Raw genomic sequence first — 19,777 nt, 5'->3', positions numbered from 1 at the left:
TCCCTACACTAGTATATATTTCCTATACATGAAGTGATGTAAATATACACATAAGAGAATAAAAACTTCTTCTTTCTTCTTACCATCTTCTTACATACAATTTTCTTATATGGTATCAAAGCACCGATCTTGGTGCTTTAACAGCCTCCCCATTTTTATCCGCTAAATAAGAGATCATGTCTGGCAAAGAAGGCACCAGTAACGAGTCCGATAGAAACCCCGTACAACGCTTCACCGCTGAGCAAATTCAGCAATTGGCAAAGGCTATTTTCTCACTCAACAATAACGGTAAAAATGACACGTTTGTTAGCGCTGCAGGTCTGCTTGCCCGTAACTCATTTATTAATTATGCTTTTACGAAATCATGGATTTTGGATAGCGGAGCAACCAATCATTTTGCATCTGATTCACAATTTTCCACACACACTTCATCATCATTTATTCCAAATTGTAATTTGGAGAGAGAAAGTCTCCCTACACTAAATTGTTGTGTCGTTTTTACTCCACATGGTTGCGTTTTGCATGACTTGGCTACGGGGAGGATGATTGGCTCAGGTAAACAACACGCAGGCTTATACTACATGTTCCCTCTTCCAAACCAAGCTCAAGCATCTCAAATTTCAACCGACCTTGATTTATGGCACAAGCGCCTCGGACATCCTTCTCTGGCGTGTCTACAACTTGCATCTTCCTTACTACCTATCAATAAAAACCTCATTCTCATTCATAATAATTGTAGTATTTGTCCCAAAGCTAAACAGACAAGGTTACCCTTTCCTTTAAGCACAATAAAATCTCATTCTCCATTTAATATATTGCATTGTGACATTTGGGGTCCTCACAAAACCCTAACTCATTTTGGAAAATGTTTTTTTCTCATTATAGTCGATGATTATACTAGATGTACTTGGTTATTTCTTATGAATCACAAGTCTGAAACCCAACATCTCTTAGAATCATTCATTATTTTTGCACAAAATCAATTTCAGGCATCTATTAAAACCATCAGCGTTGACAACAGATTAGAATTTATTTCTATGCGTAATTTTTTTCTCAAAAAAGGTATTGAATGTCAACGCATTTGTGTCTACACTCCTCAACAAAATGGAGTAGTAGAACGCAAACATAGACACATTTTAAACACAACACGAGCCCTCCTATTTCAGTCTCATTTACCATTAGAATTTTGGGGGAATGCGTTTTAACTGCCACATATATCATTAATCGCTTGCCAACACCTTTACTAAAAAATAAATCACCTTTTGAGATGTTATATAATCGCCCACCTTCACTCTCTCACTTAAAAACTTTTGGTTGCCTCTGTTATGCAACTATTGTTTCACCTAAGCAAAAATTTGATCCGCGCGCTCGACAGTACATCTTCATTGGTTATCCTCTCAATCAAAAAGCATATAAATTATTTGATATAGATGCATACACTTTTTTTACAAGTCGGGATGTCATCTTCCATGAAAGTGTTTTCCCATTCTGCCAACAGTCCCAGACGCAATCCTCATCTCCATTACAAGTTATTTTTCCCATTATTGACATTGACTTACCCACTCCTGTCTAACATTCAATCGATCAACCTTCTTCTCCTACTCATCACAATGCACCTGAACCTCCATCAAATCAACCTTCTTCTCCTACTTGTCACAATGCACCTGAACCTCCTTCAAACCAACCTTCTTCTCCTACTCGTCATAATGCACCTAAACCTCCAGCAGACCAACCTTCTTCTCCCACGCCAAGAAGTATAGCACCCATTACCAAACCTTCTCCAACCGACCTTCCTGTTCGACGATCCAGTCGCACATCAACCCCATCTTCCTGGCTTCAAGACTACGTAACGAGATCCCAAGCCAATCATTTGACCACTGCTCAAGACCGGCCGAATGGAACCAGCTATCCTATGCATAATTTTCTTTCTAATTCACGATTTTCTTCTACACATAGTGCATATCTTGCTAAAATCACATCCACCAAAGAACCTCACACTTATGCTCAAGCTATCCTTGATCCAAATTGGCAAAAAGCAATGGACGAAGAGCTTACCGCCTTGCAGCTAAATCAAACGTGGACCTTGACACCATTACCGCTTGGCAGAAACCCATCGGATGCAAATGGGTCTATAAAATAAATTACAACTCAAATGGCAGCGTCGACAGATATAAGGCGCGCCTTGTCGCAAAGGGGTACACTCAGATTGAAGGTGTCGACTATTCTGAAACTTTTTCACCAACAGCAAAATTAACAACTTTGAGGTGTCTCCTCACCATTGCAACAACCAGAAATTGGTTTACTCACTAGCTAGATGTGCAAAATGCCTTCTTACATGTCACATTGCATTAAATTATTTACATGGACTTGCCACCCGGGCATCATCGACAAGGGAGAACATTGTATGTCGACTCAACAAATCCCTTTATGGTCTCAAATAGACATCCCGAACATGGTTTTCAACATTTTCTCATGTGATTAAATTTGTAGGATTTCAACAGTCCAAGACAGACTACTCTCAATTCACAAGACAGAATAACTCATCATTTATTGTCCTTTTGATTTATATGGATGATGTTCTTTTAATAGGAAATGATTTGACAGAAATTCAGCGTGTTAAAGACTGTCTATTACAACAATTTCGCATTAAAGATCTTGGAGACTTAAAATATTTTCTAGGAATTGAATTTTCCCGTTCCAAAGCTGGTATTTACATGTCACAAAGAAAATATGCACTTGATATTTTGCAGGATACAGGACTCACAGGTGCTCGTCCAAACAAATTTCCAATGGAGCAATACCTAAAACTCACACCAGACGATGGAGAGTTATTAAAGGATCCAGTCAAATACAGGCGACTCGTGGGACGACTGATATACTTCACGGTTACTCCACTTGACATAGCATTTTCGGTTTGGACCCTAAGTCAATATATACAGGCTCCACAGAAACCTCATTGGGATGCCGCATTTCGAATCCTAAAGTACATCAAAAGATCACCAGGATAAGGATTGTTATTGCCATTCGTGAACAATCAAACATTGACAACTTATTGCGACTTAGACTGGGGAGGTTGTCAGACAACTCGGAGATCAATATCTGGGTATTGCATTTTTCTTGGTTCTTCTATTATCTCATGGAAGTCAAAATAACAGACAAACGTATCAAGATCATCAGCAGAAGCAGAATACCGCGCAAGGCCAATACTTGTTTGGAGATAATTTGGTTGCAATATCTGTTGTAGGATTTAAAGGTGCCATGTAACTTGCCATCTCAACTTTTCTGTGACAATCAAGCGGCATTACATATAGCAGCAAACTCAGTATTTCATGAACGCACAAAACACATTTTGAAAAACTGCCACATTGTGTGAGAAAAATTACAAGTCGGATAATCATTCCGTCATATGTACCGACACAGTATCAACTCGCATATATTTTTACGAAGACACTGGGCAAGGAACAGTTTTTGACACTACAACACAAGTTGGGGGTTCATGATCTTCACTTACCAACTTGAGGGGAGTATTAAGGAAATAATAATTATCAAATTATATGCAATTATTGTATGTAATATTGTACGATATTGTATCCAATTATATGCAATTAATTTAATAATGATAGAATCCCATGATTAGTGGATCCCTACCTAATTAGATTGTAATTTGGAGAGAGAAATCTCCCTACACTGATATATATTTCGTATACATGAAGTGATGTAAATATACACATAAGAGAATAAAAACTTCTTCTTTTTTCTTACCATCAACTATCGGACCTGGAGCTAGAAGGCATTGACTTCCACGTGGCCCAGGTGGAATGTAGAGGTAATATTTGGTTCACACTTATGTTTTAAATTTATATTTAAATTATTCCATCCCTACACTTTGTACTTACACAATGAATCCCTTCATTCTCCAAATAATTTAATATTTTTTGATATAAATATTTTTCTTAAAGATTTGATGTATGCACATAGTGTATCGATAGATATTCGTGAGGCTAGGAAAGCCAAAATTTGTGTTTTGTGAAATGAAAAAAGTTTCAGCTTTTCCTTAGCTTTGTATATTCTTTTTTTTTTCATTCATCTTCTTCTTTTAAATAATGAAATTAATACAAATTTAAAACTAAATCGTTTTTATTCAAATTATAATCACAAAATATGTAAAATAGTTTAATTTCACAAATTAGGGATTATATTACAGTTATTTTATCAATTAATATCCATAAATGTTTGTATTTTAATAAGAAATATTACTGAAATTAATCTTACACTTATGAATAACTCATGATACAACATGACATTTTTTATCGACAAAAAATAATTAAATTAAAATAAAGGAGACATTTTAGAGGTATCTCAACCCTTTTCCGAATTTCACCAAAAGAATCTATTAGCTAGCTTAAACTAAATTTATAGCGCAAGAGGTAACAAGCTTAAGCTTCCTAGACAACTCTACACCCACAGCCAGCACACACACGAGACAGATGTCATGAGAGCTGCTTCAAAAAACACTAGCAACTGATGGCACAATCTCTCCAGCACCACCGGTTTTGTCCAAAAAATTGTTGTCAACACCAGCTTCTGCACCATGTATGTGTTGCTTCCAATCTTGTACTCTATTATATTTCAAACCCTGCATGGGCTGCTTCCAATCTTTATAGCACAAAAAATATTCTTAAGCTCCTGCTACTCCTATCTTCCAATCTTTGAAATTGATAACTATGTAGCAACAAGCAAAAGTCTCCCCTGTTCTGCATGTGGCGCTGGCACCCACAGCAAAACAGATCCAACACTCTTCCTTCCCTTTCTCTTCATGAGCCTTTAAAGTTGCTAAATCCAATTAAGTGCATTGATATATAAACACGTATAGATGAAATTTTGTTTGCACCTATAAGAAAGGTATTTGTGTATTCTGCCACAACCACAAAGAGTCATTCTGCATTCTTCTGCATAATTATGTAGAATTGTAAACCAGATTGCTTGCACCTATAAGAATGGCAATTATGCATTCTGCAGCAGCCACAAAGAGTCTTTCTGCATAAATGGTTCCCTGTGAATTGTAAAAAAACAGACAATCACTCACACTTGAATTTCTCTAAAGAAACACTCTTCTTTGTAATTCTCTCTATGTATTTCTTTCTTTTGGGTGCATCTTACAATTGAGAGAGCATCCTATTTATAGGCTTTAGGAAGCTCTTCTAGAAAAGTCTTCATTATGGCCTTAAAACCCCACTAACAACACAATTAAAATCCCACTCACAACTTTTGACCTTTTACATATCCAAACTCCCATTCTACTCTTTTCTAGTAACATCTAACTTTAAAACCCACAAATTACATTAAAGTTTATTCAACAAAACTCCCTCATAAACTTAAATGTTTCTACCATCCATCATGCCAATCATCTTCTTGAATTTGTCGAAAAAGACTTTCGGTAGCGGTTTTGTGAAGATATCAGCAACTTGATCTTGACTTGCCACATGCACCAATTCCACACTTCCTTTCTTCACATGATCACGAATAAAGTGAAAACGAACGTCAATGTGTTTGCTTCTTTCATGGTTCACTGGGTTCTTTGCCAACTCAATTGCTGATTTGTTGACAACTTGAACCACAGTTGCACCTAGTTGCTTTAGCTCCATCTTGCTCAACAAGTTTCTAAGCCATATCGCATGACATACACACCAAGATGCTGTCAAATATTCAGCTTCACACGTCGATAGCGTCACTATCGGTTGCTTCTTTGAAAGCCAAGAAAATGATGTGTTGCCCATAAAGAATACATATTCCGATGTACTTTTCCGATCATCTATGTCTCCGCACCAATCGCTGTCAGAGTAACCCACCAACTTGTAATCTTCTGCTTTTGAGTAGAACAATCCGAGTGATACAGTACCTTGGATGTACCGTAGGACTCGCTTCAACGCCTTCCAATGTGAGTAAACCGGTTCCTCCATGAATCGACTTATGATGCCGACACTTAATGAAAGATCCGGCCTCGTGCATGTGAGATAACGAAGGCTTCCTACCAAACTCCGGTATCTACTTGTATCGACACGTTCTCCTCCATCGAACTTTGAGAGTTTTGCACCTGGTTCCATTGGTATTGATACTGGGTTGCAATTTTCCATCTTGTACTTCTTCAAAATCTCCTTTGCATATGTCTCCTGTGATACAAAAATACCTGTCTCTTTTTGTCTAACTTCCAAGCCAAGGAAAAACTTCATCAATCCCAAATCTGTCATCTCAAATTTCCGTCTCATTGTGCCCTTAAACTCCTCTATCATCTCATTATTGTTACCCATAAAAATGAGATCATCAACATAAAGAGCAACAAATATCATGTTACCTCCATTGTTCTTTGCGTAAAGAGCATGCTCGTAAGGACATTGCTTGAACCCGTTCTCCTTGAAGTATGTATCGATACGAGTATTCCATGCCCGCGGTGCTTGCTTCAACCCGTAAAGTGCCTTCTTCAATTTTAGCACCTTCTTCTCCTCTCCGATTTTCATGTACCCAGGTGGTTGTTCGATGTAGACTTCTTCTTCAAGCACACCATTCAAGAATGCCGACTTGACATCCATTTGAAATATCGGCCATTTAAATTGAGCCGCTTGGGAAATGAGCAATCGAATTGTCTCCATTCTTACAACGGGAGCAAACACCTCATCGTAGTTAATTCCCTCCTTTTGTTTGTATCCCTTCGCAACAAGTCGCGCCTTGTACCTCTCTATCTCGCCTTGAGCATTCATCTTTTTCTTGAATATCCACTTCACACCAATGGGCTGACTTCCCTCTGGCAATTCTGTTAGCTCCCATGTGTTGTTGCGGCCAATCGCTTTAATCTCCTCATCCATGGCAGTTTGCCACTTCTTGTCTTGCACCGCCTCTTCAAAGCTGATATTTTCTGCATCTGCCAAAAGACATACTAGGTGTACCTCATTTGTCGAATCATACAAATCATGCAAACTTCGAATTTTAGGTTGTCGTGGTTCATCTTCATCATCGTTTGTTTCAGAATTTATACTTGTTGGTGCAACAATTGATGATTCTCCAACTTCAATCATAACCTCTGAAGAATTATTCCAAACTCACTCGCTTGTTTCATTTATTCGCACATCACGACTCACCATCACCTTCTTGCTTATCGGGTCAAGGAGCTTGTATCCTTTTATCTTCTCATCATACCCAATAAAAACATACCTTTTGCTTTTCTCTTCGAGCTTCGTTCTTCGTTGATCTGGTACGTGTGCATAAGCCACACTACCAAACACTTTGAGATGAGAAACTGTTGGCTTTTGTCCGCTCCATGCCTCTTGTGGTGTTTGATCATCTAACTTCACATGTGGACATCGATTTTGCACATAGATGGCACATTGCACAGCTTCCGCCCAAAATTCCTTTGGCATCTTTTTGCTCTTAAGCATTGAACGAACCATGTCGAGAATGGTCCGATTCTTCCTCTCGGCCACACCATTTTGTTGAGGAGTGTATGGTGCAGTTAGAAATCGCCTTTTGCCTTGCTCCTCGCAATACTCCATGAAAGCCGTTGAAGTATACTCGCCACCTCTATCAGATCGTACAACTTTGATCTGTTTATCAGTTGTCCTCTCCATCATCACCTTGAACTTTTGGAACATCTCAAATGCCTCGGATTTTTCCTTCAGAAAATAAACCCAAGTCTTTCGTGAGAAATCATCGATAAAGGTAATGAAATACCTTTTACTGCCGAAGGAATCTGGAGTAATTGGTCCACATATGTCGGTATGAATCAATTCGAGAGGTTGCTTAGCCCAATATTGAGCCTTCTTTGGAAACGAGGTTCTCACATGCTTGCTGAGCACACATTCTTCACAAAATTTTCCCTCGTAGTCCATGTTGGGAAGCCCGTGCACCATATTCTTCTTCGCGAACTCTTTTAGTCCACCATGATGTAGGTGACCAAAACGGAGATGCCACAACGATGCCTTATCTTCTATGTTGACTTGCAAACATTTTTCTCGTATGCTTCTCAAATTCAGCTTGTACATCCGATTTCTTGCCATCTCAATTCGAGCAACCAAACGCCCTTGCTTGTTCTTCAAGTGTAGGAGTCGATCTTTCAAAAATATCGAGTAACCTTTCTTCGTGAGTTGCCCCATACTCAAAATGTTGGTCTTGAGGTCTGATACGTAATAAACATCTTGGAGTGACCCAATTAAGCCATCCTTTTGTAAGTAGCAAACCGTACCTCGCCCTTTGACCTCCACCTTTGATGCATCTCCAAATGAAACATGACCATCTTCAATCTTTTGCATATCTTTGAATAGGTACTCGTGACCGCACATATGGTTGCTTGCTCCTGAGTCGAGTTACCACAGAGTGTCATTGTTAATGTTGACTTCATCTTGAGCCATCAAGAGAACACCTTCATTCGTTTCGACTTCCAAGGCTAGGTTGGTTGTTTCTTCTATCTTTATATCAGCACGACAATCTTTTGCAAAATGCCTCACTTTACCACAATTGTAACATTTGTCAGAGTTACAATCCTTCGCATAGTGACCATATTTGTGACATTTGTAGCACTCGATGTTGGAATAATTCGATCGGCCGCCTCTTCCTCTACCACGTCCTCTTCCACGCCAATTTGGTTGGCTCGACTGTTCCTTCTCCTTATAGTACCCTTCATGGTTGCTGCCTTTTCCACCACGACCGTTTCCACGACTTCCACGACCACGCCTTCTATATTGAGAATTTTGATGATAGAGTACCTTTTCGTCTTTGATTGACGCCTTGGTTTGAAGTGCTTGCTCGAGTGTTTCCTCCTTCTTCTTCTTCTTTCATTGCTCGTGTGCCTCGAGAGAACCGGCGAGCTCGTCGACTGTGAGCGTAGCAAGGTCCTTTGACTCTTCTATCGCGCACACAATACTCTCAAAATTTTCTGTTAATGTTCTCAAAATCTTCTCCACAACTCGTGCATCGGTCAGAGTTTCACCGTTTCGGTTGAGTTGATTCACCACAGCCTGTACACGCGTGATGTAGTCAGATACACTTTCTGACTCCATCATCTTCATGTTCTCCAACTCGCCATGCAGAGTTTGTAGACGCACTTGCTTAACTCAGTCTCCTTTGGAAACCTTCTCCAATATGTCCCATGCTTCCTTTGAAGTGGACGCACCAGCAATCTTCTCAAAAATTGCCTCATCAAAAGCTCTATACAACATCTACAAAGCTGCCTTATCTTTCGATCGCATCTCTTTCAATGCCTTGGTTTGAGCTGCCGTATAACCCGTGGTATTTGTTGGTTCTTCAAAACCTTCTTCGACCACCTCCCATGAATCTTGAGAACCGAGAAGAGCTTTCATTTGAATGCTCCAGTTGTCATATCTGGTCGCCTTCGTTAACCGTGGTAGCGGTATTTGACCCGTCACATTCGCCATTGGCTCTTGATACCAAATTGTAAAAAAACAGACAATCACTCACACTTGAATTTCTCTATAGAAACACTCTTCTTTGTAATTCTCTCTATGTATTTCTTTCTTTTGGGTGCATCTTACAATTGAGAGAGCATCCTATTTATAGGCTTTAGGAAGCTCTTCTAGAAAAGTCTTCATTATGGCCTTAAAACCCCACTAACAACACAATTAAAATCCTACTCACAACTTTTGACCTTTTACATATCCAAACTCCCACTCTACTCTTTTCTAGTAACTTCTAACTTTAAAACCCACAAATTACATTAAAGTTTATTCAACATGAATGACAGCTTCAACCCTGCATACTGCTTCATATATTGTGAATGATACAACATGACATAATCAAACATATTGAACTGGATAGACATTTTATTAAAGAGATGTTTGATAACGACATGATTTGCACACCATATCGTCAATTAGGGTTGAACAACAATAATTTTGCTATAGTTATATCCAAGTTAGGAAAAAAACTTATTCACCAGCTTTAGGTGAGTTTTGAGATATTTTAGAAAACTTTTCATGTTTATTTTACTGGTTTTGGAAAGACGATAAGGTCCAAGAGTTCTCAGATAAATCGGCTTATGGGATTCTAAGAGGGGATTCTGAGGGGGATTGTTCGAGGATGTTTAAAGTGTTTTGAAGGATTAAGGCTTTGCCTTCAGTTCATGTTACTGCTTTGAGGGTGTTGGAAAATAAGATTGTCACTAAGGTTAATTTATTTAGACGTGGGATTGCGGTCGGAAACATTCTTTGTTGCTTTTGCAGGCTAAAAGAGGAGGAGCATTAAATCATCATTTTTGAATGTAGAATAGCCTGGTTAGTGTGAACTCTTTGCTATGAGTGGTTAGGCATTTTGTCAGTTGACCCCTTAATTCTTATTCTCATTTTTTGTAGTTCAGGTTGTGTAATGCACTTGAGTCGGTCAACTTAGAGTTGGGGAACATTTGGATTGTGGTGGTTAGTGAGATTTGGTGTCACAGGAATAAGATTATTTTTAAAGATGGAGTGTTGGATTTCTCTGAGATCTTTTTTTTTTGGCTCAATTGAAGGTTTAGTTTTGAATTACTTCTAAATTTCCCTCTGCTTGTATCTTTTATTCTGATTAGTGTCTTGATCCTCTGGCTTGTCTGTACTCATTTTAGCTTATTAGTTTGTGGTTTGTTGATAGGGTTAGATGAGTAGTTATCTGGAATGTATTGTGTTGTATGGTTGTGTTAGTCTTTTGTATATGGGTTGAATCTCACCTAAAATGGTTCATATCTATATATTTTTTTTTCTGATAAAAAAAATGTCAACTTAATTTTCATCAATAAAGATCAAAGATTTTTAATGTTCATTTTTATTTTATAGTGAGAGAAATTTAAACTACACTAACGATTTAGGTATAGGTACTACGAAAAGAAGGGAAATTATCAATTTGTTATCATTGAGGATAGGTGTGATAAATGTTGTCCATGAACAAAATATAATAAAAAAATTAAGAAGACTTTTTGAGTCGCTAAAGAAAAAGTTGTATGTGATAAATAATCACTAAAAAAATATTAAATGAAAATTAATTTTAAAAACTAAAATAATTAATTATTATTTGATTAAATTATAGATTATTTTATAAACTAATAGTTTGTAAAACTGTTTTATATTTATCACTTTTTTTATAACATTTTTACCTTTCTCCTTTTGCAGGTTATTCGTTCCTTATTCCGTCAGTTTTTCTAAATTCGTTCAATATCAATGAAGTTCTACTCATTCTTTGCTTAAAACTAATGTCAGAATATTACACATTCTTTTTAAAGTTTATGGAATGAAGCAAAAAGGAAATTTTACACTTTCATAATTGTTTTGTATAAGATGTTTCTTAATTGTTTGTATAAGATTAAATACTTTTATAGTGCAACCACTTAGGAGAGCATATTTAGAATATAACTTGGATACATATAAAATCAGATCTTATCAATAGATTAATAAGTAATTACATCATATAACATCTAACAACTTTAGTTATATTTCGTTTTATCTCCAATTCAATATAATTTTTTTATAATTAGTCTCATAAAAGAATTATTATACTAGTATTTATATGTTTTTCTTACTGATATGATATGAAGCATATTTGATTAATATTTTACACAACCCTCTTTATTATTATCTTACTAACTTACTAAATAGACCTTTATTCAATTCTTACTTATGTCTTTTCTAATTGTAATCCACAATTTAACTTGTAAAATTTAAATGCAATAAAATATGAGAGAATTAGTTTTGAGTCTCCCTTCTCTTTGATGAGATCTTGATGCATATAGGGCTCATGGTCATCCCGTTTATTTTACTGTTACAAGTAACTTTCCTGACCCGTAACGCATTTGTTCCTATTTTCTGCATTCTACGCTCAAAGACCAACAATCCACAAAGTTTTCTCACTTTCTATCTTGCTTCCACCTTGTTATTAGTACACTTAATTAATATTTTATGTCAGACTTAACAGTCATATTCATGTCTAACATTTCATAGACTATCTATAAATAGATTCATTATGTCAAAATGAAAAGGAAGAAAGAATAATCTGTCACTAAAAGCAAATTAAAGGGAAACTACCTCTTTTGTGTACTGCTGATGAATCCTTCTTTAAGAAAAAAAATAACTTGCTGAACTTTTTACCACACCGTGAAGAACGTTTGCATGTGGTTCTTGGGTCTTAAATATGTTAATTAACTATACTAAACATGTACTTGTTTTTTCCATTTGAATTTCATAATTATTAAGGTGAACATTAAGTGAAGGAAAGCAAAAAAAAGACGTCATATCATCCATGCATATACATACATGCATGGTGTTCTATTTAAAACGATGAAAGATGATAAAGAAAGATATGTGGTGTGGAGAGAGAAGAAGAAAGAGAAATGGTTAACCCTATCCCATATTTTGCAAGGAACATTTGGGGGAAATGGAACATTCAGGGTGTTGTTCTTGTGAGTCTGAGCATGCAGATAATTCTGATCTTCGCAGCTCCTTTCAGAAAACGCTCTAGAAATACACTGTTGCTTTCGTTGCTTTGGTTCACATACCTTGCTGCAGATGTGACTGCGAGCTTCTGTGTTGGCCTCATCTCCAACAGATATGGTGATAAAGACACAGTTTCCACTATCGATGACTACTTGCGTGCGTTCTGGACACCCTTTCTGCTGCTGCACTTGGGTGGCCCTGACACCATTACTGCTTTTTCTCTCGAGGACAATGAACTTTGGCGCAGGCACATGCTTGGACTCATGATCCAGGTAAACCTAATCTTCTTATATTTCTTATCTCACTCTACATTAACTACTACAAATAAAAAATTTAAACAAATTTATAGTTTTAGGATTTTGAATTAGAAGTAGTGTATAGTGTAAATGTTGAATACAAGGTTTAGTATTAAACCAAAAACTATATATAGTTGATGGTCAATATGCAAATATTTCTTCTTAACAACATAGCATCCTTAGTCACATAATTCGATTGTAACTTTCACTAGTTCGACCTACATCACGAGACAACCTTACAATAAATTTTCTATTAATAATTGTCCAATTAAAAATTAAACTCTTCAAACTCGGATAACAAATTAGCAAAGCAATAAAAGAAATTGAGAGAAAGGAAACAACAGAAGAAATTGGGAAATTTTGTTTGACAATCCCAATTTTGTATTCATTCAGCAAAGAAGTTTCCCTCTCATGTCTTTTCTATATAACAAAGAATGGATTTTTTTTATCAAAAATTGGATAATTTCATAAATTAATTATTAAAATAGATAAAATTTTAAAAAATTATTAAAATGGATAAAATATACTAAATTGACACAATTTTATTACGAAAACAGTCATATCAAAATGAAATTATTTTATTGTATCTATATTGAAGTTGTGTTAAAGTAAAATTTCTAAAATTTTACTTATTTTAATAATAGACCAATAAAACTATCCTAATCTGATAAAATAGCCGAGGAAGGAGTGGAAAATTAAGGCCTGAAACCTCTACACATTTTCTTACACGTTACATATGCAGTAAGTGAAAAAAAAAAATTTATCAGTAAAAAATAAATTTAAATTAAAAAATGACACTTAACAACCCTTATACAAACTGCATAAAAGATAAAAATCAAACAATTGTCAAATAAAAAAAACAACATAATACGAGATGCTTTCATGTCAACTTAGAAAGAAATTTTATTTTATCGAAGAGATGATGCTTCTGAAATTAACTGAGAAATAAATTAACCTAGATCATGTGTTTTGAACATAAATTTAAATTTCACAGTATTATATAATTCAAGTTCTGTTTGATGTTTTATATATTCATTTAATTATTTTAATATGATATTATTAGTCCTAATTATACTTTTTATTCCTGAAGTACATAATGTTACAAATTTTGTCTCTGAAGAAATTTTCCACGTATTTTAACTAAAAAATGTAATATTACTTTTTTCAATAGTACTGATGATAAAATCTGTTTTAGTTAGTTTAGTAATTTGCGTAAAAAAGATAGTATTTATATTATTTCTTTAAATACATACAATAAATTATTATTGTATTATGCTTCCCAATTTTATTCCGTAATTATTGGGTACTGATAAGACTGAATTTGAACTCAAATAAATCACATTAATTACTATAAAATTAATAAAAGTAAAAATGGTTTTGAAATCCATCCTATGACACTTTCCCTTACATGAAAACATGAAAAAAGATATTCATTAATTAGAGATCATATAATATTTATTCATTTATTTTGAGTATATATTTGACTTATTTATATTCACAGGTATGCCTAACGGGTTACGTGTTCCTCTTGACACTTCCTGAAAATACGTTATGGATCCCTACAGCCCTAGTTTTCATGGCTGGGGTCATCAAATTTGCAGAAAGAACTTGCTCTCTTAAACTTGCAAGTCTCAGCAACTTTCGAAAATCTATGGTTAATAATCCAGATACAGGTCCCAATTATGCAAAGCTCGTGGAGGAACTCATATCTAGACAGGAAGCAGGACTTCCAGCAGTAATAGTAAACCCAGAACCAAGTGATGCCAAACCAGATAATCAACCCCCCAACACAGATTCTATGATTGAAAGTGATGGCTTTGAACTACGCATTCCTAGGACCGATGACGAGGCATACCTATTGGATTTGGAAGTAATAAAGGGTGCTTATGACTACTTCAACACATTCAAAGGGCTTGTTGTTGACATGATCTTCAGCTTCCAGGAGCGCAGTAACAGTCGAACTTATTTGCTTGGTCAAACAGCAGTGGATGCTTTGAGAGTGATAGAGGTTGAACTCAACTTCTTCTACCAAGCTTTCTACACCAAGACAACCATCATAAACAGCTGGTTAGGGCTTTCCTTTCGATTTGTGTCCATTTCTTCAGTCGTTGCAGCTTTGGTTGTTTTTATTTATGAGGAAAAGAGGGGTTGCGAACCCTTTGATGTTAAAGTCACATACATATTGTTGTATGGTGCTGTAGCCTTGGAAGTCATGTCGATTGTCATGTTCTTTTTCTCTGACTACTTATTTGCATTAATTTACTCTCGCAACTCTCAGAAAATCAGTTATTCTTGTAGTGGCACTATAACTGACATGGTAACATCCAAACTAGACCCCATCTTCAGCTGGCTCCTCATGCTTAAGACACCCAAATGGACAGAACACGAGGTGAACAAGCCAGAATGGTTTAAAAATAAGAGTTATAAAGTATTGCAAAGATTCGTACTGTTTCGTAGATGGTCTGAAACCATCTCGGCTTTCAACTTGATATCATATTGCTTACACAAGAAGAAAAACTGGTTGGATTGGGTGATCGATAACATTGGAGCCGAAGAGTTTGTGGAACAATGGATGTATGAGAGAAGAAGATGCCGATGCTTCAGAGGCTTCGGATTTTTATATTCACCGAGTTGAAAAGAAAATCTGGGGATGCAGATGATGTTGAAATTATTCAAAGAATATGTTCCTCTAGAGGTGAGTGGGTTATCCAGAAAGCTGATCTATCAAGACGTGATCAGATCAAGTTGAGGGGTTATGTGGCACGCAACGAAGTCACCTTTGATGAGTGCCTAATTTTGTGGCACATTGCCCCTGACCTCTTGTTCTATGCAGATGAGTGGCAAAACGAAAATGATGAGAAGAGAAAGAATGAAAACAAGGTTCAAGATCTCGAGCAAGGAAATCATGATGATGGTGAAGATGGTGATACTGAACTGCGGCATTTTAGTAAGCTTCTGTCAGATTACATGTTGTACCTTTTGATCAGGCAACCTACCATGCTGTCTGCTGTTAGCGTAACTGTGCAGAAAAGGTTTCCAAGACACGTGTAAAGTGGCCACAAACTTCTTTAGAAAGAGAAGTATTACTGCTGGAGAAAGAAAACAGCTTGAGAGAGAAAACAACGGGAGGCCCACATCGAATTCTTTTCTCTCTCTGGCAAAGGACATGTGTGAGAAGCAATTCATTCAGTTCATCAAAATGGTAATAATAATAGTGATACACAAGAATGACTGGAAATGTTCTAATCCATAACACCACACTTAAAAACAAAAACTCTAACCTATCACCCTTCCAAGGTTTCATCAATTTAGTATTCTTAGGATGAGAGAAAAACATATATTTAGAACTACTTTTAAAAATTTCAATCATGTTATATCATTCATTATATTTATATATATTTTTGTTCTATATCTCCTAATTTTCTTGTGCCTATAGGTGTTAAGGGGCACTCGGTGTTTTGCAATATTTTTCAAAGAAAAAGAAGAGGATGATGATTCACAGAGTAAACTCCAGGAGGCATGCATGGAACTAATTGGTGAGGATGTTGATTATGAACTCTATGGTGTGAAGGGAGATAGGAGCAAATCTTTGCTATTCGATGCCTGTAAACTGACCACTGTTATAATGGGTTTAAAAGGGACGAACAAATGGAAACTCGTAGCACAAGTATGGGTGGAATTATTATCATATGCAGCAGTTAATTGCACACCCATCACCCATGTCCAACAACTTGGTAAAGGTGGAGAATTCCTTTCTCTTGTTTGGCTATTGATGACTCATTTAGGTCTAGCCAAGGAGTTTCAAATCAATGACCATTCTAGGGCAAAATTGGTCCTAACTCAAGACTGTTGAATATTAGTCCTAACTCTGGTGAATGTAACGGGCTTAGTATTATTATGTTATTGATTTTGTTATCATTCTCATCTATAAACAAAGATCCTTTTTGTGTATTTTACACAAGGATATCAATTCTATTTTTATTTTCTTTATTTTTAACATGGTATCTAGAACTTAGGATTAAGATTTAATTTTTTTGGTGAACCCATTGTTCACCGTCAAAGGCATCGTCGCTGTCGGAGTCGCTGTCGGAGTTGTCGCCACCATTAGAATCTCGTCAAAGGCATCGTCGCCATAATTTCCGTCAGAGTCTCGTTGGAGCCGCAGTTGTCGTTGTGTCACCAATTGGATGGCAAGTAGATCTATGAATGCATCTCCTACTACTGGCCCAATCCTTCTCCTACCACTATGTCGCCGGTAACTGGGTCTATGGCTTTTTGGGTTGCCACTATGCCCAATCCATCATCTATACTAATTATGTCAATGTTCATCTTTCTATTGACAAATTGGATAAAACTAATTATGACACTTGGGCCTCAGATATTAAATTATGGCTTAAGAGTCAAGATTACGTTGATCATCTTACCCAATGTGTTCGCACTGTTGCTGCAGATGAATCTTCCCGTTGGTTGAAAATTGATGCTCAATTATTCATCGTTATTAAATATACTATTCACTCATCTTTAAAACAATTTTTTCGTGTTTTTTAGACATGTTCAGAAGTTTGAGAACATGCGAAATTATCATACACCAATGATACTTAACATCTTTATGGTGTGTGTCAAAATCTCCTTACCGTTTTTGCTCCCAAACGTCTTAATGGTACAATGGTTGAATATTTGGGTAAACTACATGCTCTTCTTCATGATTTTAATGAATTATTGCCTCCTAGTGATTATTCTCATGTTATTGGGCTTACATGGCCTTTCTGGTGATTATTCTCATGTCCATGGTTAGATTTTGGGATCTCTGTTGTTCCAAATTTTACTTCCACTTATTCTACCCTGATGTGTGTGTCAGGTAAACACATCACTGATATACCTCTTCTAGTTGATGACTCTTCTACTTTAATCTCTCAACGTTATGATCGTACTCGCCCTTCCAAGTCGGGTAAAGGGCCTCACAAGTGTGACCATTGTGACAAACTTGGCCACAAAATAGATCGATTTTATGCCTTACATGGTCGTCCTCTTAGATCTGTTACAGTTGCCCAAAATGTTCCTGTGCAACATTCTACCTTGGACCCTACTTCATCTGATATCTCAGGTCAACCTGCAATTTTAAATGAATTTCTTAAATGGTATGAGGATCGTCAGAACTTTGGTTCCACTGCCTCTATTGCACATTCAGGTACACCTTTTGTTGGCCTTACTCACTCCAATTCTCTTGGTCCTTGGGTTATCAACTCAGGTGTCATCGATCATATTACTGGTAATAAATCTTTTTTCTCTTCTTTGTCTACCTATGGTTATTTACCAACCATTACCATGGAGAATGGCTTTAGGGTCTCATCCCATGGTGTTGGTACTACTTATCTTCTTCCTTCTTTATATATTGATAATGTTCTTTATGTTCTTGGGTATCCCTTTAACTTATTATCCATTAGTCATCTAACTCCTTCCTTTGATTGTGTTATTTCTCTTACCGAAGATTCTATTTGTTTACAGGACCGATGTTCGTGACGGATGATTGGCACCAGATGCAAGTCTCATGGTCTTTACCACCTACGAACATTTGCACATGTTGGCACGATTATGGATTCTCCATCTCTCATTCATGCTTAGCTAAGTCATCCTAGTCTTGCCAAGATGCAGCACCTTGTTCCAAGTCTATCCAAAGTGCCTAATTTGTCTTCTAAGTTGTGTCATTTAGGTAAACAAAAGTTGCAATTCTTTTCCTAATAGTGTCTCACAACGTGTTTCATCCCTTTTTGCCTTAGTTCACTCTGACATTTGGGGACCAAGTCGTGTTGAGTCTAATTTGGAGTTTCAATTAGAACCTTATGCAGTGATAATGTCTGTGAGTATCTTTCTCATTCTTTTATACCACTTTTATGAAATCTCATGGCATTCTTCAACAAACCTTATGTGCTTATACCCCTCAACAAAATGGGGTGGTTGAGCGCAATAATAGACACCTTGTTGAAACTACTCGTACTATGTTACTTCATGATGACGTTCTTCAACATTTTTAGGGTGATGTTGTTCTTAGTGCATGTTATCTAATTAATCGTATGCCTTTTTCGGTTTTAGAGAATAAAATTCTCATTCTATTTTATTTCCTCTTGAACCTCTTCATCCCTTACTACCTAAAGTTTTTGGGTCTACATGTTATGTTCACAATTTTTGTCCTGATCTAGATAAATTATTTGCTAGGTCAAACAAATGTGTTTTTTTAGGGTTTACTAGATCTCAAAAAGGATATAAATGTTTTTCACTCTCTCTTAATTGTTATTTCATTTCTGTAGATGTTACCTTCACTCACTAGTGTAGAAAGGTTAAAAGAGAGCAACTATTTTCATTTTAAAACCACGGCTTTTTAGCCGCATTTAATGTACACGTAGTCTTATGTCCAACAAAGAAGAAGGCGGCTATTTAGCCGCATTCTTAAATGCATATTTATAATGGCGGTTATGGTAAATAGGTGTATTCTTATTTAAAAATTAAAAAAAAATTAAAACCCTAAACCATAAACCTAAACATTAAAAAATTAAAAGACCACCAACCTTGTGCGTGAAGGAAACTATGGTGGTGAAGAGCGGCGCGACAACAACGATGACGACATCAGCAAAGGAAAAAATACAGCACAACAAAAAGCCAAACAACAATGTGGCAATGAAATAGTGGTGACCTTCGAGCAATGGAAGAAAACAAACAAATAAGAGAAACGAAAAAAATACATAAACCAATGGTGAAGAAGAAGTAGAGAGCTCAAAACGAACTTACCAATGGCACGAAGAAGACAATGCAGGCTTGAGGAAGATGAGAGGAAGCTTGAGAGCATAAACATATGAGAAAATGAAGCACTAGAGAAGAAAGGAAGTAAGAATGCGTAAGTGGCACACTTTAGTGTTAGGGTAAAAAATGTTTTAAGAATACGGCCATTAGGTAAAATCGCATTCTTAAACAAAGCGCTTTGTTTTAAGAATGCGACTATTAGATAAAGCCGCATTTGTAAATATA

The 19,777-nt window shown here is 36.3% G+C and overlaps 2 protein-coding genes and 1 pseudogene across 2 annotated transcripts; all 3 read left to right on the top strand.

The window, feature by feature from the left end:
* Positions 1 to 176: 176 nt before the first annotated feature.
* Positions 177 to 3,373, top strand: LOC137833413 (uncharacterized). Its single transcript, XM_068641765.1, has 4 exons — positions 177 to 318; positions 2,491 to 2,625; positions 2,940 to 3,103; positions 3,245 to 3,373. The coding sequence occupies exons 1-4, from the start codon at positions 177 to 179 to the stop codon at positions 3,371 to 3,373; spliced, it is 570 nt and encodes a 189-aa protein (XP_068497866.1).
* Positions 3,374 to 12,272: 8,899 nt separating this feature from the next.
* LOC137831162 (uncharacterized) lies at positions 12,273 to 16,642 on the top strand (annotated as a pseudogene).
* Positions 12,359 to 15,223, top strand: LOC137833412 (uncharacterized). The gene is made up of 3 exons (XM_068641763.1): positions 12,359 to 12,733; positions 14,259 to 15,146; positions 15,215 to 15,223. The coding sequence occupies exons 1-3, from the start codon at positions 12,359 to 12,361 to the stop codon at positions 15,221 to 15,223; spliced, it is 1,272 nt and encodes a 423-aa protein (XP_068497864.1).
* Positions 16,643 to 19,777: the final 3,135 nt, after the last annotated feature.

This window comes from Phaseolus vulgaris, chromosome 6 (genome assembly GCF_000499845.2).
Source record: "Phaseolus vulgaris cultivar G19833 chromosome 6, P. vulgaris v2.0, whole genome shotgun sequence".
In the NCBI taxonomy this organism is placed as follows: Eukaryota; Viridiplantae; Streptophyta; class Magnoliopsida; order Fabales; family Fabaceae; genus Phaseolus; species Phaseolus vulgaris.
The sequence above is the reverse complement of the archived record's forward strand: the minus strand, read 5'-3'. Positions and strand labels throughout refer to the sequence as shown.